Consider the following 26,611-nt stretch of genomic DNA (forward strand, 5'->3'; position numbering starts at 1 on the left):
CAGGCTTGTTGCTTTATAGATTTGCTTGGATAGTTTCTGTGGGGGTGTTTTTCTGGAGTAGCAAGGTGTTTACAGCTTTATATTGAAAAATATGGAGCTCTTAGGTATTTTGGTATTGTGGAAATGAACAGTTCTGTGGGTCATTCTTTGTGGGGAAAAAATACAAGAGGCTTTTGGTCCCCCAAAGAGGGACTGCTCCAACGTGCCACTAGCAAACTTCAGATTTATCACTGAAAATGATGCAAGACGGTGGGTGCTCTGTGCTTTGTAGGCCTAAAGCTGCCTGACAGTGGAATCCTCAGTTTAGGTGCCTGTGTTGAAAGGTTGGTTTTAATGCTATCTGGAGTTTCCCCAACACTCTCTGCAAAACAAGAATAGAGGGGTAAAGTCAAAATGGTTATAAACAATTATGTCTCTTAAACATTGAAGCTAGATGATGTAGTCTGAAAAAAATTGCCTCTGTGATGTCCTCTGGGTAAGGTTTCTTGCAGAGGCAATACTTTTGCCATCAGGAAAGCAGAAAAAACCCCAAACCCAACAAAAAAACAGATCCTAAAAAATTTCTCCCAAGACAGCTAAGAGACGGAAGTGAGCTGCCCAAACTGTTTTTCTCTGTGCATGTTATAAAAAACTGGCAGTGTGAGGCACATGTGCTGGAAAGGCCAACAAGTGGAAATAACCAAGGAGCTGATATGAAGATGGACTATTGCTGACACCTTGGTATCCTTCAGTGTATCTTCTCTGGTGGCTTGTGGAAGGGACATTGCCAATAACTTTAACTCATGTAGCCACATGTGTCCTGAACTGGGTGTGTTAGCACTTCCAGAATGTTGCTTGCTCTCAAGGAAAATATATTCTTGAATCACCTGCACAGTACTACCGTCTCTGTTGTGAAGGTACTTGTCCACAGAAGTGAAGGAAAGAATTGGAATAATCTGCTTCAGTGATTTCTGAAGATTTACTTGATTTAATATTGTGTCAAACATTATAGTGTTGCTGTCAGCTGTTTTCATCTGTTGTGGACTATGGACTAAATAATGATTTTCACGAACATACTTTTCTTATGTATTATAAGATGTATTATGGCCTTATAGATGTATTATGGCCAGACTTGATTTACAAGCAGGGATTTCAAAGTTCACATCTTGTAATTGGTCTTATCTTACTGATAATGAGCTTGCTTATGTGGTTTTATGTAAAATGTTGGCATCCAGTATGTGGGCACGGGGCCTTTATCTGACACAGTGAAAGCTCAACCTTCAAGCCTGTCTCCTGAGCTGAGGAAGCCCTGCAGGAGTGCTTGCAGCCCTGAAGTCACTTCCAGCTGCTCTTGCCAGGTCCTCTACCCCTGGCAGTTACTTGGAGCAGCTATCTGCTCTTGCTGCCCTCAATGGGACCCCCCTGTTCTTTCAGGTTCTTTCAGGATTTAGGTTATGGGAATGCCTGCTAAAGTGGATCACTCAGCTGGGGCTTTATATTCAGTCCTCTGTAAGTCCCTTTTCAGGACTTAACCTCCATCCGTGGCAGGGCATCTTGAGTCTGTTCTTTAATCTTGACTTGCCTTTAAGGTAACATGCCCAAGAGTGAATTGTAACAGGACTCATCATCGGCGAGTGGGTGGCTGGTTTACCATCACCTTGAATGATGTGTGGTAAGCAGCCATGGGATGCTTTGACTCGTCAGTCCTTTTGAGCTTTTCCTGGGAATGTATGAGTTTATGCACACTCTGCAAAACCAAAGGCTATTGAGTGAAGTTTTGCCTAATAACTATGAAAAGTTTCCTTTTAATAAACTGAAAACTTACCCTGACCAGTACTGTGTTTATATTTCAATATGTATTTAGAGTTGAACCTTTTTTGAATCTTCCATTGGTTTTAAGGGAGTATTACTTATTAGTTGCCATTAACTTGTATTTTGGTTTTTTCCCTCCCCAGGTGGAAAAACTACCGGCAAGTCGGTAAGTATTGTTTTCCCTGATAAAGAGTTGCTCTGCTGATTCTCTTTGGTTTACATTGTTTTGGTAATGTTAGCAGACCCCAAAATAAAAATCACCCTATAAACATACATTAAACAGATAAAGATACAATAAAGGCTTACTGGCAAATGTGCAAAAGCAGCCTAGTAACTTATTAAATTCTAGCTAAGCGTTAATTTGCTCAACACCCTGATAAAATGTTTAAAGAGCCTTTGCTGACTGAGCACGTGTTGGTAGGGGGGAGATTGGTCCCTGGAGCCCATCCTTCTTGCAGCTGAGTTGTCATCATCCACTGCTCTTGAATCTTTGAACTGTTAATGACATGTGTCTCAGCAACCCTAACCCTGCCTTTGCATTTCCTTATCTTGCACAGACTTTTCCTCAGCAGACAAAGACAAAGCTGTGCAGCAGGATGATGGCATCCCCAGGGCAGAGCGAGGTTACATAGGGCATTATAAAACATAACCTTCAGGTTACCTTTTTGGTGGTGGATCTGGTGCTTCCTGACCAATGAGGGTAACAACAGAAAAGGTTTTGGTAGATGTGTGTATGGGCACATGAATACTGTAACAGAGGACAGTACAGTGCAAAACAAGGACAAGTACACATCATATATTAGCAAAGATTAATTGCATAGTCTCTTGCTTGTAGCATCTTGGAAAAACATAAGACCTGTCACCTAGGAAAGACCCAGTAGTTTTCTCTTGCATGCCCCTGTCCATGCTCATGTCCAGCTGTGACATGCAGACCCCCTCCAGTTCTGGAGGAAGCCGCTTAAAAACCCACCAGTGGCTGTTGTGCCAGCATGGGAATGCAGGGACAGCTCCACCAGGCACAGAAGCAGTGGTGGCTTGAAACAAAAATCTAGCCTTCCTGGACTATGATCTCCCCAGACCACCATGTAACACTCTCCTAAAGATTAAGGTCTTGTGTAGGGTGATGCAAAACATTGGAGAGGTTTGTGAGAACCCCAAGTGGTTAAAAGATTTTAGTGAGGTTTTGTGAAATTCAGGTGGATATGGGTCCCACCAGTTCTTGGGCCAGGACTGCGCTATTTTTCTTTTCCTCTGTAGGCAAGCAGAGACATGGGGAGGTCTTTGTTCTGCTTCAGGAACAGACATTCCCTCCTCTCCACCCCTGGGCTATTCCCAATTACAAGTCACACAGCCTGGGCTACTGTTTCAGTAACCAACTTAACATGTGCTGAACCAAAACTTCAGTGTGTGACTCTCCATCCTGTGACGATTTGCATGGCTTAGGGGAATGCTGTGTGGATGGGGCACAAAGCATTCTTCTGTGTGAACTCCAGCCCACCAACACCTGTGTCCCAGCTGGGAGTAGTTGTCTAAACCTCCTGCTGCCTTCAGCTGAAGGAAATGGGCAACCTCAAGTGAATTTTATCTAATTTTGGGATACATGTGAATAGCCTTCCTTTGGAGACCCCTCTTTCTGCCCACGGAGGATATGATAAATCAAGAGTGACAAGTATACATTTAGGGCTCAAAATCTGTGTGCTCTAAAGCTAGAGGAGTCCCACCTGGTACTTGCCTCAGCTGAGATTAAGTTCTTGCTGTGAAGCCTACTCATCAAACTATGGGTAGGATATGCAGTAGAACAAAGATCAGTGCTGCTCAGGCATCCTTATGACTGAGTCATATGAGTCAACAATGTTCCTGCCACTTTCTTATTTTCATTTCTTTTGCAGGAATCTTAAAAAAAGTCTGTTGTAGCACCCAAGTGTTGTGTTGTGCTGTTTGTTGAGACTTTGCTGAAGGCAATGGCTCTCCAATTTTCTGGTGTCAGGCATAATTTCCCTGTCTGATTTTTCCTTTTGATCTGCAAAGTTAACTTCTTCCTGTTTCGCACAAAATAAGGATTAGTTGAATTCCTAAACTTTTGCAATCCAAGCAATGCCATTTTTAAATTAAACTTGAGCATGGAGAAGGACTGTTTTGCATCTGGAATATTCTGGAACATCTTTAAAATCTGATTCTTTGCTACTTGCAGGATTAAACCCATAAAAAAAATTAAAAGGTAGGATTATATTTAATTTGCATCGCCACTAATTTTAATAGAAATTATATCTCAATTCATCCACTCCACAGAGACAAGCAGGTGATCAGAAATTAAAGCTGCAGTTCTAATGACCATATCAGATTTGTACCTGACGTATGCTTTTTAACCATTGTCTCAATGGCAAGAACTGCATGATGATGACCAGGAACATGCCTGTTGCAGCAGATGAAGGCTCAGTGCACCTGCCAGCCAAAGCCATGCCAATTTAGGTTAGGAATAAAGTCTGTTCTGTTATCAGGTCTGAAGAAATGAAGGATTCCTCGTCAAGCAGAGTATTTTTAAGGATGAGAAGTTTTCCTGAGGGATTTCCTTGAATTAAAAGTTTAAATATTTATTTATTTTAATTACAGGTGCTTAAAAATAGCCCTGGGCTTCCAGCTGGTGTACTGCAGGGGTTTAGTGTTGTGCATTTTTGGTTGGCCTTGGGTTTCGATTTTTTGTTTTTCCAAAAACATTGGCTTTTTGCATATTTTTAGATACAGTGAAGATTGCTGTAAGGGTTAGGTGCTGGAGAACTCAAATGTGCATAGTGCAATACTTGTAGGTAATTTCTAGTATTGCTAAAGGTCTCTTGCAAAGGGCAGATGAAAAATGTGCAGACCTCTGGGGAACAAGAGACAAAGGTGACAACTGACTCTTGGTTCAGGTAAACTAGCATCATCCCACAGAAGCCTGTGCAGCCTCCAGACCCCAGGTACCTACCCACTCACACTGAGTCCATGCTAAGCTTGCTTAAGCTGTGGGTTGCAGTGAAGAATGTTAGTCTGGGTTGCACAGCTCTGAGCTCACATTGTCTATTGCCTCCAGGTGCTCTGCTTTGGCTTCCCTTTGAGCATTTTCTTCATCGTCATCAATGAGTTCTGCGAGCGGTTCTCCTACTATGGCATGAAAGGTACGTCCCTTGTCTCCTTGTGCTGAGCGTTACCCAGGCCTGACTTGGGTTTGTAACCTGTTGTTTTGTTGTTCTTCCTACAGCTGTGCTCACTTTGTATTTCACACGTTTCCTACACTGGGAAGACAACTTTGCCACTGCCATCTACCACACATTTGTTGCTCTGTGTTACTTGACGCCGATCCTTGGAGCAATCATTGCGGACTCCTGGCTGGGAAAGTTTAAGTGAGTGCTTCCTCAGAAAACAGCCAAAGATCTTGAAAGCTCACCTGAAACCAGTGTTACTTAAATCATCACCTAAAACTGCAGCTGTGAACAACAGCTTCAGAGCTGGTGTTGACTACTCCAAGATAGTTTGAGGTTTTCATTGATTCAGCTCAGACTTGAAACTGCACTGTGAATTAACAAATGTTCCAGATCTGCTAGTTGTTTAAGGGTGGTAATATGGTTTCTGAGCATGCTGCTTTTCCTCTCACCTGGACAAAATGTAAGCTGTGGAGAGTATTCACCAAGCTGTGAAAATAGATACTGGGCATTATAATTACATAGGATTGTCTATCTACTTGTAGAAAGTGGCCAATGAAATAGTGAACTACTGTGCTGTCTGGTGTTAACTGGACCTTAGAATAAGTTTTAAAATACTATGTGATTTCAGAATTGACAGATTAGTGAGGGGTCTTACTGAGTAGCAATTTTTTTCTCTAAATGATGTCTTTTGTGTCTTTAGTTGCAGGCTACTTGGTCAGGATAGTACCACTGAAGTACTTTGAAATGTAACCAGGTTATTTTCAACAGCTTTATCTCCCTTTCCTTTCCTGATGTTTTGATTCTAAAAGTGTTTACTTTGCCTGAGAAAAAGCACAGTAAAGATTTTATGGAGGGTTATGAGCCATGAATGTAAGTGGACTTGCCAAAGGTCTCCCAGAGATTAGAGATGTGCTGTGCAGTCAGCTGCACTGTCTTCTTCCGCTGTAGGGACAGCCCCTGGGAGCCCAGGGCTGCAACCCTATATAACTTTGTGCATTTCCCTGTGTGCTCTGTGCAGCTGCTCTGAGCAGTCCAAACTCACTGCAACTAGCTGGATGTCTTACAGATTGCAGCCTAAATATATTGTGACCTTGTACGTCTAGATAATGTGGTTTGTTTTTTAAATTTATTTTGGCTTTTTCATGTTTTATCAAGATGAAACTTTGCAGACCTTGCATCTCTTCTGCTTTGATACTTGGATATGCTAGTGCCACAACTGAAAGGCCCAGAACTTTAACAGGAGCTCGTTAGGATGGCTTAAACAAGAGAAAACATGCTTTAGGATATTAGGCTTTAACACCCAAAAATACAGCAAGGCGTAATGAGGAAGGCTTAAACAAGAATTTTTAAAAATCTATGATGACAAGAGGAAGAGGAGGTTCCCTAAGCACTGTTAAGCACTCTTAAAGGAGAGACTCCAATCTTCCACAGTCCATGTACTTTGTGCAATGTACAAAGTCAAGAAATGTGATGGGACCTGCTCACATATTGTTGGATGTGAATTTCTTGGGGAAAATAATACAGAAATCAGTTATTTTGAAAATTGTGTGCTACCAATGCAGTGGCAATTATGTATGTCTTTGCAGTAGGTTTATAAGCCTCACAAATAAAACTCAGAAGTTTCACTCCTGATCAACTCAGGTTTAACTTTAATTGGAAACTTTTTCCCAGGTTGCCAGGTAAATAAAGTAACTCTATGGAAGTGCTATTAAAAAAACCCAACCCATTCAACTGTATCTATTAAATACCACTAAACAGCAGAGTCCTTGTTGCCCCGCTTTATAGATTTTTTTTTTTTTTTTTACTGCACTACAGGCAATATCAGTTTTAAATCGGAGAAACCTTGTTTTAAAGTGAGGGGAATTTGGTCAATGTCCCTCTTGTGTCAGGGTGCTGCTCCAAGCTTGCTGTGAGGATCTCTTGCCTATGTCAAATAGTTGGATTGTTCTTGGTCTTTGAGCATTGTCCTTCATTCTCCTGCCTTGCATTTGGCTTGGGACTACTCCTGAAAACAGGGTTTTAAAATATTTTCACATCATTGCATTGTTTTTCTCCTGCTTTTCCTCCAAACTTGAGACCTGTGTCTGTGCCTATTGAATGGAGGCCCACCCAAGGACACAAGTGAACATGGGTTAAACTACAGCCATGTGCATAAGGTCCAACAAAGTTAAAATGGAACATGCTAGGATGGGGGGGCTGGTGATTATGCAGTACTATCATCCTAGGCACCTCCTGGCCAAGGTGAAAGCCCACAGCCTGCACTCTTCAGTGCTGTTCTCACTCAGATCTGAGTGTAAAGATGTTGGTACACTTACAGTGAAGAGAGTGGGAGTATAGAGTTGTTGTTCACAACAATATTTCAGCGGAATTTCCATGTTTGAAGCAGATTTTTGATTTTTCTTTTTTCTTTACTCCTGCAACTAAAATATAAAATAACATAGTGAATGTTTAATTATACTTATATCAGTGTAAATTGCAGATTTTAGTTTTGCAGAGTAGTCCATTTGATCTTCAGCATATAAAAAATATGAAAATAGCATTCTTGAGCTGGTCATTAAAAAGGCAACCACTGAAGATATTGTGACCTAGTTATACCTAGAGAATCCATTTGTTGTCATGCCTTAATTAATTAAAGGCTACCTTAATTAATTAAAGGCTACCTAGAATAATAATAATAAAAAGAATAGAAATACTGTGGCAGTGGTATGTGGTCAGATTTTTATAGTAGCTTCTGATAAGTTCAGTCCATAACTTATTGTATCTGTTAGTTTTTTTCATTACTAGGAATCTTTAAAGTAAGGAGAAGTCTGCATTAGCTGTGGAATTATCTGTGTGTAAGTGTGTTAACAGATCTAAGAAAATGTATCTCCTCTCTTGATAACAGGACCATTCTCTACCTGTCCATTGTCTATGCGATTGGGCAGGCAGTGCTGTCTGTGGGCTCCATAAATGACCTGACGGATCACAACCAGGATGGCACTCCTGATGCTATAGCAGTGAACATGTGAGTTGCCTTGTACACATTTTTTGTCCCAGGCAGGTGAAAGATGGGACAACTTAAGTTTATATTACTTGAATTTCAACTGTCTTTGAACCACTCTATTATGTATGCTGTAAGAACTAACACAAAATTATTCTTTTTCTTTTCTCCTTTGTTCCAGTGCTCTGTCCATAGTTGGCTTGATCCTTATTGCCTTGGGTACTGGTGGGATCAAACCGTGTGTGTCAGCATTTGGTGGAGATCAGTTTGAAGATGATCAGGTAACAATGTCTTTCAGATTTTCAGTCATACAGATACTCTAACTAATGTTTGACTATTATAGTACTCTAATAATATACATCTTTAGGTAGGTGCATTACTGTAGGGTTTTCCTGAGGAGCTGAAGAAGGAGCTAGTTAAGTATTTGTCTTCAACTTTGAAAACAGAGGCGCTGATTTTTTTGATCTAGGCTCATCAATGTGGTTATGGCTAAGCCTTTCTAAACATCTTTCTCTTTTTGCTGTAGGAAAAGCAAAGAAGTACCTTCTTCTCTCTCTTTTATTTGTCCATTAATGCTGGAAGTCTCTTATCTACTTTAGTCACTCCAACTATCAGAGGTAAGGTCACATGTTTATTGACAATTGTTAAGCACCAGAAAAAGCGTGTTGGATTGCAGTCCAGTCTGGTTTAAATTGAAGTTCTGTTCTCTGACACACTGGAGTTATCTAGCAAATATTCTTCAGTTTGTCATCCAGCTTCTCAGAGATGAGGTACTCTCAAAAACAAGCCAGTTGAAAACCTTCATTGCCTTTCAGACAGAAGTACTAGATCTGAAAAGACATGCTGGAGCTAACAGCTTGTATGCCTAATGCATATTTTAATTCCACAAAGGTACAAATGTGTCACGTCATCCAATACCTTTAAAACTATCACACTAGAAAGAATTGTATTGCTTCCTGGGAAAGGAAGAGGAGAGAGAGACTTCTCCTCTGGAAACATGCCCATGCTAAGTACAGAAGCATCTATGCATGTAGGAATATATTAACCCATGTGACAAAGTAAATAATTTTTCATATTGTTAAATAAGAAAGTTCTGTTCTCTTTTGCTTGTGAAGAATAGCATGATCCTAAACAAAACCCAGCAATTTGCTAACCTATATACATATGAATTTCTGTGGCAAGCTGACACATACATGGTGCTGTATGGATGCACTTGCCAGCAGTTTCAGAAGGCTACTTTTCTCAAAAGCAAGGAAACAGCATGTGAATTCTGGAATAACCCAAAAGCACTGGGCTGAACTTCTGGCCTTTGGATTTCTTGACTGGAAAAGACTCTGTAGAAGAGTTTTAGATGTTTGCTCAATGCAAATTCTATCCTTTTCCAAGAAAGGAAGTAGAGATGCATAAGGCATTGCATGTAGTTTACTTCCTTGCTGATACAGGGTGAAAAATTCCTTGGAAAAAAATGACAAATTGAGCTGAGGGAAATGATAACCTGTTTCAACCTGGAAAGGTTAGACCAGAAGACTAATACAATTAAATCAAGATATTAATTATCTGCAAGCTAACATTTTTTTTCCAAATCATACTCTCTAATTCTCCTCTTAAAAGAAGTATGTTTCTTTTATTTTATATTGCTGAAGTCAGTAAGAGTCAAATCTGTGAGTAATGCCAAGGAGGGAAGGGGGCTGGTGATTGTGATTTTGTTTCAACAAGCTACACTTACATCACTAGAATCTTTGTTTATGAACTTAGCCCAAAACTTTTGTAATCTAGTTCCTTTCTCACTAAGGACATGTTTTTGACCCTTCTAGTGTAATTCTTCATATGTCTCAGTGTAAGACTAGATGTAAATTTCCTGTGAGGAGATCCTGAGAGGCATTAGACTTTGGTCTGGAGAACAGAAGGCAAAGGGGGCATTTGATTTGAGGAAATCCTGAGAAGCATTAGGCTGTTCAACCCAGAGAAGAGAAGGCAAAGGGAGCATTTTATCAAAGTATAAAAATACCCAATGGGAAATGAAGAGGACGGAGCCAGGCTTTCCTCAGTGGTACCCAGTGTCAGGTCAAGTGGCAATGGACACAAACTGAAATACAGGGTGTTCCCTCTGAACATCAGGAAATGCTTTTTCACACTGAGGGTGATCAAGAATTGGCACAAGCTGCCCAGAGAGGTTGTGGAGTCTCCATCTGTGGAAATACTCAAAAGCCATCTGGACACAGTCCTAGACAATTGCTTCCAGGTAGCCCTAGTTGAACAGGGCACTTGGCCTGGAAAATGACCAGAGGTCCCTTCCAATCACAACTGTTCTGTGGTACATAAATCCACTTTCCAGTAATGAAAGATAAGCTGGATATTGATCCTCCACTCTGAGGATGTTGGTAGATTGATTTGCTGTTCCCCTGTGAGTTTTCAGTGAATTCAAAGAACAGAAACCATATGGAAAACATCAGCAATGCTGATGTTTGTATTTGACTTTTATTTGATGTTATTTTTACTTCAGCTTCAGAGTGTGGCATTCATACCAAACAGGAATGTTACCCGCTCGCTTTTGGAGTTCCTGCTGTCCTCATGGCTATTGCCTTGGGTAGGTGAATCTCTTGCCATCCTGTTGCCTTGGCAGTTAGATGATAACAATCTCAGAATAATGAAAGTGTGATAGAAATCCCCCGGTATTGACCTCTACCATTACCTGATAATTTCTGTGGTTTTTGACTTAATTTTTTCCTGGGTGTGGAGGTGGGTGGGATTAATCTGAAGTACTCACTTTCATAGAAGAGTCTGATTTATCAGAAGAGTCAGATGGGATGGGGGTGAGGCCTGAATATATCTTTGAATTCTGTACATTATGCAAATTACTGCCTGTGTTTCTTGGATTACTGGTGTGTACAAATAGATCTTTTGAATGTAGGGTGAGAACTCTCAGAAAATGTGTAGTATGGACATTATCTCTAATCTAGGATTATAAATGGTGTGAGGTAATTGTCCCTGTGCTGGAGAAATCCCATATTTGATATGTCACTACTTCTCAAACACCTGCATTTTTACCAGCTGTGCTGCAGGTCATTCCCTGAGCCTTACTGCTGACCAAGAAACTGTGGCTGCCATTATGTACTACAGCATCCCCCGTGCTCCTTGTCCTTCATGGTCCTGACTGGGAGCCCACCTGGCTACCAGTGACCTTGCCTTGAGCCCAGCCCAGGCTGGATGGCAGCTGTGGGGGTTTGCCTGTGTCTTGCCCTGCATGTGCGATGATGAGGCTGAGCAATGTGCCTGGGAGCAGAGGACACTTTGGCCAGTCCTGCAGTTCAGGCAAAGCCTTGTGTGTCCCTCCATGATGTGAGCTGCAGCATCCTGAGCTCCTGAAAAGGAGCCCCTACAGCAAGGCCAGAGTCAAGGTCCTAAATGCCCTTGTTTTGACCTCAATTGAGCAAACCTCCCACTGAGCACTTTAAGAGTTTCCAGATTCAGGTTTTTGTCTTGAATAGAAGCAATCTGCTGGTATTAATTTGATTTGTCTTACTGTATGATAGCATGTGAATAGGCAATTGCATTGCTTCTTGGGAGGCTTATTCCCACCCTGATTAACTCCTTGACTTACAGTTTCCATACCAAATTATTTGCCGCTATTTTAATTTAATCCTGAGTTGCTTTTGGTTTCTGTTTGCATACTGTAGTTGTGTTCGTAGTTGGAAGCAAAATGTACAAGAAAGCTAAACCACAAGGAAATGTAATGCTTGAAGTTTCCAAATGTGTTGGAGTAAGTATTGCTTACATTCCTCAATCCCTGGCAGCAATTCCTAAAACTGTTCTGTGAATGTGCCTAAATCAGAAATCTGTCTTAATATGAGGAAAGTCTCTGAAGTTTGTTGCTTTATTACAGAAAGCTTCTTACTGACACCTCCACATTTCCGGTGTCTTTTTAGGCATATCTTGATTTATGTGTGGATTTATAGACATAGGAAACAAAATAAGGTTGTCAGTGTTATGTAAAAACTTATCCCAACTTTAGGGAACCATTCCTTCCACATTTGTGCACCTTTATGAAGAAAGAGAAAAACGTGTCTTGAGCTGAGTCAAGAGCAGTGCTACTAGTGCATCTTATCAGCAAAAACTTATTACTTATTAAAAAAATATTATTTACAATGCAGAGATTTATTGATCCCCACTGTGTTAAGGAAATTCAGGAGGCTGCAAATCAGTGTGATCCTGCAAGGAAAGGAGTGGAATCTACATGAATAGCACCACATGTCCCAGCTTTGCAGTGCCTGAACTTTGAGATCACATTTATTCATGTACAAGTTTCTTCATTTTCCATTGTTGTGGTTTGACATTGGCCAAATACCAGGCACCCATGAGAGTAGTTTGCTTAGCTTTTTTTACTACAGTTGGGTAAAGGAGAGGGAAAAAGATCAAAAAAGGGCTCATGAGTAGAGACAACAACTGGGAAAAAAAAAACACTTCAAGGGCAAAACAGGTTCAAATATAAAGGTATAAAATAAATTTACTATCAACAGAGTCAGAGAAGGACAATGAGAAGCAAAAATAAGCTTTTAAAACATGTTTTTCTCTCCCAGCTGCTCCCTCCTTCTCATCAACAGCGCAGGAAGACAGGGTGTGGGGGTCTTGGTCAGTTCATCATTTGAGATCTTTTTCTGTTTGCTCAGAGAGAGGAGTCTTTTTTCTGCTATGTCGTGGGGTCCCGCCACAGGCAAACAGTCGTCCCAAAATTGTTGTGGAATGGGTCACTTGTGCACGGGGTGCAGTCTTTTAAGGATAAGCTGTTGTAGTTTGGAAGCAAGGGCTGTTTCTATCTCTGGGAGCAGGGGCCCTCTCTTTTCAGATCTCCCACTGTACCACATTCACCTGCTAACATTCTTCTCTAACACTCACCTGCTCCCTTGTAAGCACTTTCCCCATGGGCTGCGAGTGGATCTCTGCACCTGCCGTGGACTTCATGCATGACAAGGGGACAGTTTGTTTTACTGTAGTCCTCGCCATGGCTTGCAGAGGAACCTCAGCTCCGATGCTTGAAGCACTTCCTCCCCCTCTTTCTTCTTGACCCCGGTGCTGCCATGTTGTTTTGCTTCATGTCCTCTCTTCCTTCTCTGACTAGAAGAAAAACTGTTGCTTGTAGGTACCATTGTCAACAAGTCGCAGTGATTCAAAGGATCCTGTAGCACAGAGAAGTTGATCTCTCTAGGTTCTGCGTTGGGGAATCGCTTGTCATGCTTCTGCCGTCGGCCAGGCGGTCCCGCCGCCATTGTGCACGTACTGGCAGCCGCAGCAGCGCTGGTCTATTTAATGTCTCTCTTCATGCGGGGTGCTGGGAAGGAGAAGCTGCTGCCACTGCCCCTGCCCTTTTCACTCGCAGTGCAGTTAGTTAGGGGGGGTTAGGCAGGGTCCACACTGAGCCAGTGTATTACTGTGGGCAGTGCCAACACAGTGCTTCCCCACTTCTGGGGAAAAAAACTGCACATGCCTTGTTTTTTCTTCTTAAATATGTCATCACAGAGGCATTACCAACCTCTCAAATTGGGCCAGCAATGTATCCATCTTCAGAGCCATCAGAGATTGGTTCTGTCAGACATGGTGGAAGCTGTAGCACTCCCCCACTACTAAAAGTCAAGCCGTGCCAAATCAACACACCCCTACAGATCTTCCCGCTTTACACAGCTCAGCCTATTGCCTATCTTGTAAGCACTGTCAAAACCAAATCTCTGTAGGTAACTTTGGCCATTTCTTAGAGCTCTGCTCCTAAGGCCCAGCTTGGCCATACATTATTCCATGCAGAAACTCTTAGGAGTTCTTTGGGACCATATTTGTGTATATTCAATGTCAAGGTGTGAGACATACCTATAAGATGGAGCTTGTCATAGGAGCTTCTCTCCTATAGCCATTCAGCTCTGAAAACCTGTGCACATGACACTATCCTATTTACTGTTGTACATAAGTCTGAAGAAGGCAGATCTTCCAGCTCCTCACAGCAACCTACGTTGAGAGGGACTGCTCTGAGCTGTTTGGTCCACCTGACCTCAAGTGCACGCTGGGCTGGTTATGCAGTGTGAGGCCTTAAAAACAACATTCCCCTAGATGATGGGGTTAACAGAAGTCAAGTCACCTTTAGCGCCCTCTTAATGCAAGAAGCCAGGAGCATCATCTCTAATGACAAAACAGTTTATAGTTTTAAATATTTGTAGTGCCATTAAACATAATTCTGTCTCTCCTCAGTTTGCCATCAAAAACAGGTTTCAGCATCGCAGCAAGGAGTTCCCCAAGAGAGAGCACTGGCTGGACTGGGCAAGTGAGAAGTATGATGTAAGTATTGGGGAAGCCTCCTGTGCTGTGACAACTGGTGACCCACAGCTTCTCTCTGTCTGCTCTGGTCCATTGCCTCATGCACTGGGCAAATAGTTTTGGGCCTCTCCATCATTCAGTAGCTCACCTGGCTAAACCTCAGTGCTCTCCTGGCATTGCAGGTTATCTCCTCAGCTCCTGTGGGAGAAGGTAGAGCTGTGTGACTCAATGCTCTGTGTAATCATAGGCTGTCCAGGGAAATTAAAGGGAGGTGAAAAAAAGACTTTCTCTTGCCAAACAAATACAAACATTTAAGTTTTTTGATTAGAAAAATAGCAAGCATTATCTTTCCTTCTCTATTTCCTGTAACTCATGGCTGCAGAGGGGAAAAGGGAAATGATGCTGCCTGTCATGGTTAATGCACAGGGCCATAATACTTGTCTTGGTATGAAACATCAGAATTATACTTTGGAATTTCAGTTTAAGTGGGTAAATACTGCATCCCCTCCAGCCTCGGTACAATTTCTTATCATGACTCTCAAAGCCTTGTATCCCATAGTTCCCAACTTGTCTCTTGCCTACTATCCTCTCTGCCCTGTTGCCAATGGCAGCACAAACCTTAGCCTGTCACCTTTATTTTCTTTTTTTATGCTTTGTTCTCAGGTGAAATTCCTCAGTTGCCTATTGTTTAAATGCCCACTTCACTAAATGCTGAATCTCATGCTGCCATCAGTGTACATGCAAAGAAGTCTAAGTCTCTCTGGTATCAGTCACCTTTAACCAGCAGCCCTTCCCACACACAAGCAGACTTTGTACTGTTTTAATAGAACTCATCAGATGTAGCCACAATATGCAAAGTTGAATGTGTGGGTAAACATTATATGATGGGTCTTTACCTGTTGCTGTGATATGAGTAGCAGTCTGAAATTGTCTCTTTTTTTTTTTTTTTCCTTTCTTTCTTAAACCAATTCCCCTTAAGTAATTTTTATTTTCTACAGAAACGACTGATTGCTCAGATAAAGATGGTGTTGAAAGTGCTTTTCCTTTACATCCCTCTTCCCATGTTCTGGGCAGTTTTTGACCAGCAGGTAAGTAGAAATGGTTTGGCTTGGTAATTAGAGCTGTACCATGTCAGTCTCCATGGGAGTGTGGAAAAACAAATTCTTTATCCTGGTTTTATTGCAAAAGGGTAGTTACTGAGTCATGTCAGTACAAGATGATCTGCAGCCAGAGGCAATCTCAGTTTATCTGAGTATACCCAGGGCAGATTCAATGTCTGAGGCCTCTCCAAATCTTGTATCAGCCTAGGACTCAGGGGATGAAACAGTAATTTAAAGCTTTCTTAGTGCTAAAGTTTCTTCAATTATCATTTGTCAGATGAAATTTAGGGTCCTTGTGTAAATGAGCTGGAGAACCAGGGTTTAAATGATCTGGATGCCAGTTTGCTTAATCACTCACACCCTGTTATAAATACCTTACATCTTCAAGCAGAAGTAGAAGCCTGCAATTCCCATTCATTTGGTGGACTGGGTGCTCAAGACTCACAAAAACATCATTCACAGTTAAGCACTGAAGTATGAATTTAGGAAGATGCTTGAGAGAACCAGGGGTTGAAAGCCTTATCCAAGTCAGATGGGAGGAAGTTTGGTCCAGACTCCTCATATCCTACTGCTTCAGTCCAGTGCCTGTGAGCTGTAGCTGTCAGTGTGACCTGTTACAATGAGGCAGCTCTGCTATGAAATTCAGAGCTCAAAACTCATTCCATTGGTAATATCTTGGGCAGTGCTGTGTTGTGGGTAGCTGAAGGATCTTGTCACAGATGCAGCAGTAGCGTTCTTGTCTCATCCTGGGCTCAGGCCTAAAGTCTGCCCTGCTTGTCCCAGCTACAGGCAGGTTTCTGGGACAGAAGGCTCCAGGCAGGTCAAGCCCTGGCTTGTCCTCCGGCTCTGGGCTGTGTGAAGGAAGGGTGATGAGTGGGACATGTGAGTTGCTTGGGCTCAGGCCAGTGGCACACGGTCCCCGGGTGGCTCCTGTGCCCAGCACACGGCAGTGCCCTGCACAGGATGGCTCTGCCCTCACTACAGCTGGTTTCTGCATCTAAGTTATTTTCTGCTGTATTTCACAAAACAAGTAAATGAAGTGGAATGGGCCATGAGACTCACATTGTTCAAAGGTTTACATTGCAGACTAAGAATACTCCCATAGCAAGCTAGCTTTATTTTTGGTTGTATTGCATGTTTTTTCAAGCACTTCACTTATGAAGACAATTCAAAAGGAACTTTAGAACATGGATTTACTGTGACATCTCATTTTTTCTTCTCTTATTAAGGGGTCAAGATGGACACTGCAAGCCACAGCAATGAATGGGGATTTTGTAGGTTACTTTTTATTCCTTTTTTCTTTAATTAACACTTTTCAGACCCATTTTATTTGTTGTCATAATATTAAAAACTATTTCTTTTTTTCTTCACCAGGGTTTTCAAATTCAACCAGACCAAATGCAGGTACGTTAATTTTCTGTCTGCCAATTTCGAGTGCTTGTGAAAGATTAGGTACATATTGCCCTTACTTATAAAAAGTGCTTTGAAAAATACTTAATTTTTTTTCTCATGTTCATCTTCTCCAGATTGTGAATCCAATCCTGATTGTCATAATGGTCCCAGTTGTAGATTCTTTGGTTTATCCTTTAATCAAGAAATGCAAGCTGAATTTTACGTAAGTTTATATAATTATCTGACTTCAACAGAGGCTCATTTTAGTGGTTTCTTTAACTGGCTCTTCCAGCCCTCATGTAACAAGAGCAAGCATTCATCTAAGGATGAAAGAGAAGTATATTTAAAAGGGTTTAATATTTTAAAGAAATTAAAATATAAAAAAACAGAATACTGCAAATGATATGTAGAGACGCCACTTATTAGAAGAGGAGAATCTAAGAGAAGAGTAACAATATTTTTCAGTTAAGGACAAAATCTTTTGATTGCAGGAGAGATGATCTTGATTGTTTTCCATATCCCCTATGTCTACCCCATCTCCCTCCTGAAGAACAGGGAGTAGAAATACAGCATACATCCTTGGCATTTGTCATGTTTTGGGCTAAAAAGCAACACAAGACATTTCCTCTTCAGTCTCAGCTGGGAGTCTGGCTTACTGAATCCTTCTAGGTGGAGCTTTGGGGGTATTACACATTATTTTTCCATGTTGGTAAGGAAGTGGCTAGCAGTTGCAAGAGTGCTTGCAGAGGCAGAAAAGAATACAGTTCTTCGAACAGCTTTCAGAGAGCTAAGGTGCAATGCTGTTTTTCCATATAGCTGTTAAAAATCTAGGGTGTCTGCTGTGCTGGGAACACTGTCATTCATTTGTAGATATTCTGCACTGGATAAATGATGCCACAAATGATATATTACTCTAAATCTATCCTTACAGCTTAACTGCATGCCAGTAGATGTCTCCTAATTCAACAAATTTCCCTGACCTTTTTTGTTCATCTTACTTAAACATAGCAATACGGAGACAAGTTGTTACTCCTTTTTTAAAGGCGTATCTTCTTGTCTCTTTCTTGTTTTACAGCTAACAACTGTATTGGATTGGGTTTTTCTTCCTACAAAACCAGATTTTTTCAAGAACCTAATAATCATGGTCAGTCAATGTTTGAGCCCAGCAGATGCAGAGTAACAGGTTATTAAGATGCTGCAGGAAAGATGTATTTTCTGATAGTGTAACTATGAATTGAGAGGAACCCAACTTAGCAGAACACTTTCTGCAATAACATCAGCCCTTCCAATGGTGATAATGTGCTAGTCGTGGCCATTTGAGTTTCCCAGAATGGAGAGAAAAAACAAACAGCTGAAGCTTTGAATTGGCACTTCTCTTAAATCTCACGTGTCTTTTGTTGTACCAGGCCCCTGAAGAAGATGACTGTGGGGATGTTCCTCGGCTCTATGGCTTTTGTTGCTGCTGCCCTTGTGCAAGTGCAAATAGATGTAAGTTCAGCCACATGCGAGTATTTATGATTAATATTTAGCTGTTAATTCAGGAAAAAAAAGGTGGGTTTAAGGGGAAAATGAACCAAGACTCCTAAATTTGGAGCCAATCATATAAGCATAGAACTAGAGGGAGGGGAGATATATTGCAATACTGTGGTTAGCACAGTAAAATTAACTAGCAACAAACACCATTCTGCAAAACATCACATTGCAGTTAATACAAATCATGCATTAAAGGCAACCTCAATCTTTAAACTGAGACTAAAAGCTGAAAACCAGACACTTGCTTGGCCTACCAGAGGGCTGCTTTGTATGTTTGACCTCTTCTGATATTTAGACTGGAGGTGAAGTGTGACAGTCTGGGAAGCAGCATCACAGCAGGAGCAAAGATGACACATATTGAAGGAAGGATTTGTCTCCCCTAACCTTCCTTGCCCCAAAGGGAGGTGCCATGCCTGAACCCAATGACTCTTTCCCCTGTAGCTGGGATGTTGGCAACACCTCTGGTTGGCGATCCATTGGATCCCAAGATCTGAACAGCTGTCTAGAGGTATCTGCTGTGGATGAGAGACTTCTTTCCTAAAGCAACTTGTGAGATTAGTAACAAAACCTGATTCAAGTCTCCTCTGTCAGACAATCACAGATCAGCAGACAAATGCTAATCTTCAACATGAAATAATAAAGATTACAGTAATTATAGTAATTTTTCCATGTGACTTAGGACACTGATTTTACTTTTTTTTTCTGTCTTAAAGCAAAGCTATCCAGTTTTCCCTGCAGCTGGGCAAGCTCAAATTAAATTAATAAATCTGGGTACTGTTCCTGCAACAGTTCAGTTCCAGCCTCAACTTCAGAGTGTGGATGTAGCACCTAATAAGGAGGTAAGTAAGGGCAGATGTGGAATATTAAAAAATAATTAAAATTAATTAAGCTAAAAAAAATAATGGAGTAAGCCAGAGTCATTCTTAACTAATGGTTCAAAATTGATTGTTTTCTAAGACTTTGTTACTCTAGTAATTTTTTGTATTGTGGAATGAATTGTTAGTGAAAACACAGTGATTGAAGAAATAGTAGCTATGTTAATATTTAAAGTATTACTACATTGTTCTGACTAGAGTAGTTTTTTTCCCAAGAAACTTTCATAAAATTAAGTGACTTGGAACTAGATTAAAATTTCACTCTTGTTAAAATGGTTCCAATTCCTAAAAGTAGCCCCTTCCTGCAGTAAATGTGCATTCAGCTCTAGTGAGTTGCTGCTATTACTGTGAGGAATGACTTACCTGAACAGGGAGCTTCTTCTGTGGCCACACCACACATTAAGCTTCATGTTTTGCTGCCAAATAACTTTTTCAGGTTCTAATACAGCACAGCATTGGTTGTTCTATTGACAGCAAGATGTGGTGGCTCTGATGGATTAGGGATTTTTGATTTTTGATTTTGATTTTTGATTAGGGATCTTACAAAGTGTGCTCTCTGATAGCCCGCAGTTCTGTTTCCCTTGAAGAGGAGAGATCTTACTCCAACCTCCTCCAAATTTGCCTCACAAGGAAACAGAGTTGTGAGGAGAAGATAAGAGCACCCAAAATGTATATTGACAGGGAATTGATGTAACCATGGTACATACCTGAAAATGAGAGATATAGAATGCTCAATTCCCTATTACAGACACTTTATCATCCAGATGTGGATTATAAAGTGCTTTTGATAATCCTATAAAACAAATGGCCTATTTTAGTGTAGCACTAACATGTTTAGTAAGGGTTTAAGTATTTTATGTTGATTAAATGTGTCTTGAATATTTAAAACATGTAATTTCTGCTTTTTGGAAAACACTGCATCACATCTTATGCTAGTGCTGCCTCTGTAGCTAAATAGAATTTTACTTAGTGGTTATGGTAAGCCTGATTTATCTGGAGCAAGAAATAGGGAAATATAACAGCTATTCCACAATGCTTGTGGGAAGCTCATGTAACTTTGAAGCTTGTGTAACAAATTAAACTAACAAAAAAGAATGATCAAATGGAATTAATGCTTGATGTAAAAAACAAATCAAAAATGCAAGTTAGGTTATGTTCATGATCTCTGGCACTTCAGAAGTAACATGTGTAAACTTCTGACCCTCCCCAGAGTCCATAACATTTCCTCAAAAGTGTAGACAAATATGCAGTTGCACAGAAATCTGTGGCAATTTGTCTTTGTAGACTGGCTACATGACATTTGAGACTTCTGAACTGCAATCATTACACATAATTTCTGCAACTCTAAATGAAACTAAGCCTTTGAAGCTGCTAGACAGACAACGCTACACTTTACCATTTAAATGGGGTCCAACAGGCATCAATTCTACGTTGGTAAGTCTGCTTATTTCTTAAGATATAAATAAATGTTTTGACAACTATCTGTGTGGAGTGTGTGAAGCTGAGAGGACAAGCTCTGGATAGCTTTTATCCTTTGACTTATTTTCTGTCTCTCCTTGCTCTGCTGTACCAGTAAGACTGGTAAGCTGCAGAGAGCACACCAGGATGTCCTTTAAAAAAATTTACCAATTTCTTATGTACCTTGACAACGACACTTTCACCAAAACTTAGGTGTGTGGTCATACAGTGTTTTCTAGTAGATGTGTGTGCTAGTAGGAACCTAAAAAGGAAAGTCTGGAGTCTTGCTCTGAAGCCTCTGTTAATTCCCACTGCTCTGTAATACTGCATGTTTAAGCTGTTCTCTGATGCCAACAACATATTTTGATAATGGTCTCTTCCACCAGATAGAGGACAATATCACATCAAAACCAGGAAATGGAAAAAGTCTCGTCAGGTAGAGGGTTTTTTTGTGTCTAAATTTTGACAGTAGTGTGACTCTCTCTTAAATCTTGGGTCTTTGTGTAGCCTCTTCTTGTTGAAGTAAAGTTTTCTGTACTGTAGGAACTCACCTTTTGCTGGACACGTCCCTTGATGTTTTAGGGGGTGGGATAATGTCCGAGTCATGATTCACTTAAGTTATCTTGCACATCTGCTTTGGGTGGAATTTAGCTAAAATTGGAAGTGTATGCTTCATTTCATTGCCTAGATTTTTTTATTGGACAAGTGGCATGGATTACAAATCTATACCTCATTTTTAATCTTGGATAAGAGGTATCTTTCTACCTCTCCCCTCTCTGCTTTTCTTCTACTTGCAGATGCATTACCTACTGGTTGTACTAGCGGCTCGCTTTTGATGTTCTCCTAAGGCAGTGGGTTGGTGGGGGTCTAACTGGGGTTTTTGTATTAGCTACATTTCTAGGAGATTTAGAGTTCTTTCCAAAATGTTAATGGATTAAAAAAAAAAAAAAGGCATTAAATGGGAAGACCCGATACTTGTTGTGCTGCCAATATATAATTAAAAGTAAAACCTGTATTCTTTGACTTCTGCATGTTTTGTGTAGTATTTAATCACTCTTCCATTTTATAGGTTCATAAACAATTCCAATTTTACTGTCAATGTTACTATGGGTGACATGGCTTTTGGAGAACTGCATCCTCTTTCTGTCAGTAATTACAGCGTCGTTCCAAATCCAGGCTGGTAAGCATTTTCCTTTATCCTAATTTAATCTCCTAGATATACTTGACCTTGGGAAACGGGCACAGAGCTTTTTTTAAATATGTGATGCATACAATTGACTACACTCATGGTCTGAACTGTGAGGTTTCGGTTTTTCTTTTTCAGGTCATATACCATTAATGCTTCAATGCCTAACACTTGTACAGTTGATTCAAAGGAATTTGGATATGGTGGTGCCTATACCATTTCACTTGATGATGTGAGTTGCCACTTGTTGGATGGACAATATAGAATTCCTTCCCATGTTGATACTTTAATTAAAAAACACTTGTAGAATTATTCCTCTTGTTTTAATCCTTTAATTTCCTTTTATCTTTAAGTATATATGGTAGAATTCCGGTATCCTAAACAGGACACAAAGCCACTACTAACTATAAAAATAATGATGGTTATGATAATAGCATAATGCAAGAATTCATGATCACCACTCCTGGCTTTAAACCTTTAGCCCTGTTAGACACTACAGATTTGCATGAAGTCTGCTGTAAAAAAGCTGTACTTTATAGGTATGCAGGGCTTCATGTGCAATATTTGTTATTTACTCTGAACTTTCTATATTATTATAGAACTGCTTAGAATGCCTTAACTGTGCACACTCATTATTACTGTTCCTAACATACTATTTTCATTTCCAGTGTGTTGGAAAAAAACTTATCATTACACACTTTGAAGATATTGCACCAAATACAGTCCATATGGCTTGGCAGATCCCTCAGTATTTTCTTCTTACATGTGCAGAAGTACTGTTCTCTGTCACTGGGCTGGAATTTTCATACTCACAGGTAGGTATTCTTCTTCCTGAGTTAAGAATCTTGGTGCAAGTTAAGATCTTCCGTGATGTATTGTTTTTAAGTGGTGGTTCTGTGCTGCTGCTTTGATCCCTATGTCACTCACAGCTCCTAGAAGGATTGTATAGGCTCATGCAAGTTGGCCCTGTTTAACCAAGCATTTGGTGTTTTCCATTAAGCTATGCTGAATTATATGATTTGAAGACTTGACTACCACTCCTCAAATTTCCTTCTCGCATGTGACTATCCATTGAAAATAAGTGCAACTGTACTGATGCAATAAAACCAAACTGGAGAGCTCTCAAATATAAAATGAGGAAGTAGTGGCACGTCATCTCCACACCAGCGTACTCCATACCACCATTTTCTTAGCCTTTTATTAGTGTTTAGTTATGCACTTTTAATTCCTTTGTCTTCTGACTCCAGTTATTAGCTGTGTGTATTTCTCTTAATTCTGAATCTAGAAACTGCAGTGATGGAAATATTGTAAGGTGTGATTTGCTAGGTGACCCACTCAACTTCTTCATGTCATGTGTGCCACGTGTTCCTGAGACATAAAATTACACCTGTGCACCTGTTAGTTACTCGGTGTGTATACGTAAAAGGTGTTATAGTTAGTGTGATAATGGTCTCTTGCTCCTCAAAGCCTTCTCCAGACCTGTTTAGCTCTCTAGCATTTTTAATGTCAAAAAATAAATTTAAAAAAAGCCCCAACGACCACCAAAACCTAGCAAACCATGAAATCCTCTTCCCCACAGAGAAACATTGTTTATTGTAAGGTAAAGAATGCAGTAAATGCATCAGAAAATAAGTGTTACCATCGAAACTTAAATGTCTGTCTCTACAGGCCCCATCTAACATGAAGTCAGTGCTGCAGGCAGGATGGCTGCTGACTGTGGCTGTTGGTAACATAATTGTCCTTATCGTGGCTGGGGCATCTGCAATCCAAAAGCAGGTAAGCATGCAAGCAGTTGGTGTGCTATTATATTACCCTGTGAGAAAGCAGTTCTAATCCAGTGGGAAATGATGGCAGATAAAACAAATAGCTTTTCTGCAAAGGTTTCTACTTACCTGTTATTTGCCTTGTTGCTAGGCTCCTTTTCTTGCAAGCAGCAGTTTCTAGCATCTCTGCAGTAAATGTCTTCTCATGGTATAGAAAGTCTGTGAACTTTTGAGCTGAAATTCTGCATGAATGGAATTAAAACCTACCAAAGTTCTGTTAATTGCTAATGAGCCTTTACCTGCATGCCACAGCCTTGCCACATCCCTGCTTCTGGCTTTGTTGGTTTCAAACCTCATTCTTTGGGGCATAAAAGCTGTGTCTGTCCTGGTGAAGAGCAGTTGTACAAGATTTTCTATTTATTAGTGGTGCTCTGTAATGAATTAAAATGGCTCTCGGAGAGAGGGAAGACCTTATCTCTGAAACAGCTCTGTCCCCAGTTTAATCTAAATTAAATCAGAAAGAGCATGAAACAGAGATGTTGAGGATTTTCAGGTAGAGTTTCTGATCTCTGCCCACATTTGTGGTCACTAGGTCAGCTAAGAAAATTTTTAGTGGAAGCAGAATCAGAGCCAGACTGGCTTTAGAGTGAGATTATCTGACCCAAAGGAAGGGGCTGAGTTTCCTTCTCAGTCTTTCATTCAATTCCCAGTTCCTCCAGGAAAAGGATGTTGCAGAAATTTTCAGCATTCACAGAATTTTTGGTTTCTTCAGTGAAGATAGAAATGCTGAAAGAGCCTAAATTCTGAGTTGCTTTAATATGTATTATATGCTTAATTAATAATTAGTCCTGTAAGCCATATGATACTTGTTATGTATACTGAGTTTACTTCCTGAAAATACTAAAATTGTGTAATACTCAAGTGAATATTGGTGGATAAATTCTGCTTTTTTTCTGTTTTTGCAGTGGGCTGAGTATGTGCTGTTTGCTGCCCTGCTGTTGGTAGTTTGCATCATTTTTGCTATCATGGGTTCTTTTTATACCTATATTGATCCAAATGAAATTGAAGCCCAGTTCAGCAAGGAAGAAAAGGAAGAAAAGAAGGATCAAGACGGCAATGAAAAGGAAGCTGAAACTGATACTCAACTGTAAAAGCTGTATTCAAGGAGTGTTTGTAAATAACGGAAATCCCATGCACTCTCCTCCAGTCAGAGGAATCAGGGTATCAGTAATAACACCTCTGGATTACATGTCTTGTGGGAGACATTAAGCAAGACTGTTTTAACTTATAATGCAGTCTCTCTAGGGAAGCAATAGGAAAATATTAGTCTCTCTCTTGTACTGAATGTGGTATCCTGAAGAAACTCCAGCAGAAGTTGCACTCTTAATGTACCTCAATCTTAAATATTATAGCATTATTATATTGAAATTAGACTTGGAACTATTGGACCCTTTGGAAAGATGTATTTTTATACTGTATTTCCATTTTATATCATGAAAGAAACAAGACTTGTGAAGAAACAGCAACTGAAGCCAAGCACTCTGCATGATCTCCCTAGCATCACTGTTACTTGAAAACAGCAGGTCACACGTGCCTTAAATTCTTTTGTACTTCCTTATAGAGAATGGGAGCAAAGCTCTGGCAGTGATCGGATTAAAATGTTGTGTGTGTTCCAAGTGGCAGTAACTTGGATGTGTGTTGTAATATAATGCTTTATCTGCCTGTTAACTACCCATTTAACTCCTGTTATGTCTTTAGTTAATATTAGAAGTGCCCACTCAGGTAAAATGATAACAGCAAATGACCTTTGGAACAAGCAAGAGCAATAAAACTTACATTATAACAAAATAAGAAAAGTGTTTTAAGAACATGGCTTACAGTTGCATGGTAACAAAACTCAATACCACCTCTGTGGTGCCTTTTTCTACACGCTCCATCACTTAAAGCTAATGGATCAGTGCTGGTCTTTTCTATCTTAATATACCATAACACTTATCAAATTTATGCTAGGAGAGACTAAATTTTGCTGCTTAACAGGACCTGCTCCTGTAGTCCTGAACTCCACGTTATGGAGTGCCAGTGGTCTGCATGTTGTTTTGGTAATTCTTGTTCTTTAGGGTCTACATCCTACACTTTTTCCAGCAGCTGGGACTCACTGGCCCCTCCAGTAGCCTGGCCAGACTTTCAGCTGCTTTCACACCTGTCTTCCAATAGTCTTATCCTATTTTACAGCAATTCCATTTTGGTATTTGCAAGTGATGACACAGACATCCATATTCAAGCCATGGGTGTTCTGCTAGCACTGCGGGTCCATGGGCCCCTGTGCTCCCTGTTCCCACTGGAGTTGCTGGCACCTAGGCCTCCATGTGCACTGACAACAATCGCTCACCCATGAAGACAGTTTCAAATGGAGTTTGAAAAGGCAAGTCCAAGGCACTCTTTGCTTATGTTAGAGATAGTCTGGTTACCCCAGAGGCAGTAATCCTCTCTTGGTCTCTCAGGTCATCTGGGGAGAGCCTTTCCTATGGATTTGTGATACTGCATGTCCCCCAGCCAATGGAACTGAGGGTCTACTGTAACAGCCACAGGAGCAACTGGCTCCCTGCCATCCTCTGAGGACTGAAGGGAATTTTATACCAGCTTTATTTATGGCAGACTAGCCAACTTTTCTTCTGCCATGCAAGTTAAGCAAAATAAATTATCTCCTAACTGTATCCAATAGAAAAGCATCTTCCGCCTACTACTCTATCCGTGCCAGGTGAAATGTTTATTTATAATTTTAATACTACCTTTTTTCCCCCTTGACATACAGGTCATGTGTCTAGTTTTTATATCATAAGCTGTTGTATTTTAGTGCTTTAGTAAACCCACTAACTTGTCTACAACATGATGGATGTGGTTTATGTTTAGAAAGCCAATAATACTGTAAAATTAGATAGGGAACCTTTCTGATGAGGTGAAAATTACCTGTAAGGTAGAATGGAGACAGTTATGTGTGACAAGGTTTTAATCTAATTTTCAACAGGGATTTAAGTAATTAAAGTTAAAATATCCATG

The 26,611-nt window shown here is 40.5% G+C and overlaps 1 protein-coding gene across 1 annotated transcript; it reads left to right on the plus strand.

Annotated features, from left to right (window-relative positions):
* The first annotated feature begins 1,439 nt into the window (after window positions 1–1,439).
* Window positions 1,440–25,384, plus strand: SLC15A1 (solute carrier family 15 member 1). Its single transcript, XM_053969773.1, has 23 exons — window positions 1,440–1,488; window positions 1,935–1,957; window positions 4,859–4,943; window positions 5,027–5,168; window positions 7,855–7,974; window positions 8,132–8,231; window positions 8,477–8,567; window positions 10,454–10,537; window positions 11,628–11,710; window positions 14,182–14,268; window positions 15,246–15,335; window positions 16,577–16,621; window positions 16,722–16,751; window positions 16,874–16,962; window positions 18,146–18,227; window positions 18,986–19,111; window positions 20,432–20,581; window positions 20,992–21,041; window positions 21,675–21,785; window positions 21,930–22,023; window positions 22,460–22,606; window positions 23,460–23,567; window positions 24,520–25,384. The coding sequence occupies exons 1-23, from the start codon at window positions 1,440–1,442 to the stop codon at window positions 24,703–24,705; spliced, it is 2,172 nt and encodes a 723-aa protein (XP_053825748.1). The 3' UTR covers window positions 24,706–25,384.
* The last annotated feature ends 1,227 nt before the right edge of the window (window positions 25,385–26,611 follow it).

This window comes from Vidua macroura, chromosome 2 (assembly GCF_024509145.1).
Source record: "Vidua macroura isolate BioBank_ID:100142 chromosome 2, ASM2450914v1, whole genome shotgun sequence".
NCBI classification, from domain to species: Eukaryota; Metazoa; Chordata; class Aves; order Passeriformes; family Viduidae; genus Vidua; species Vidua macroura.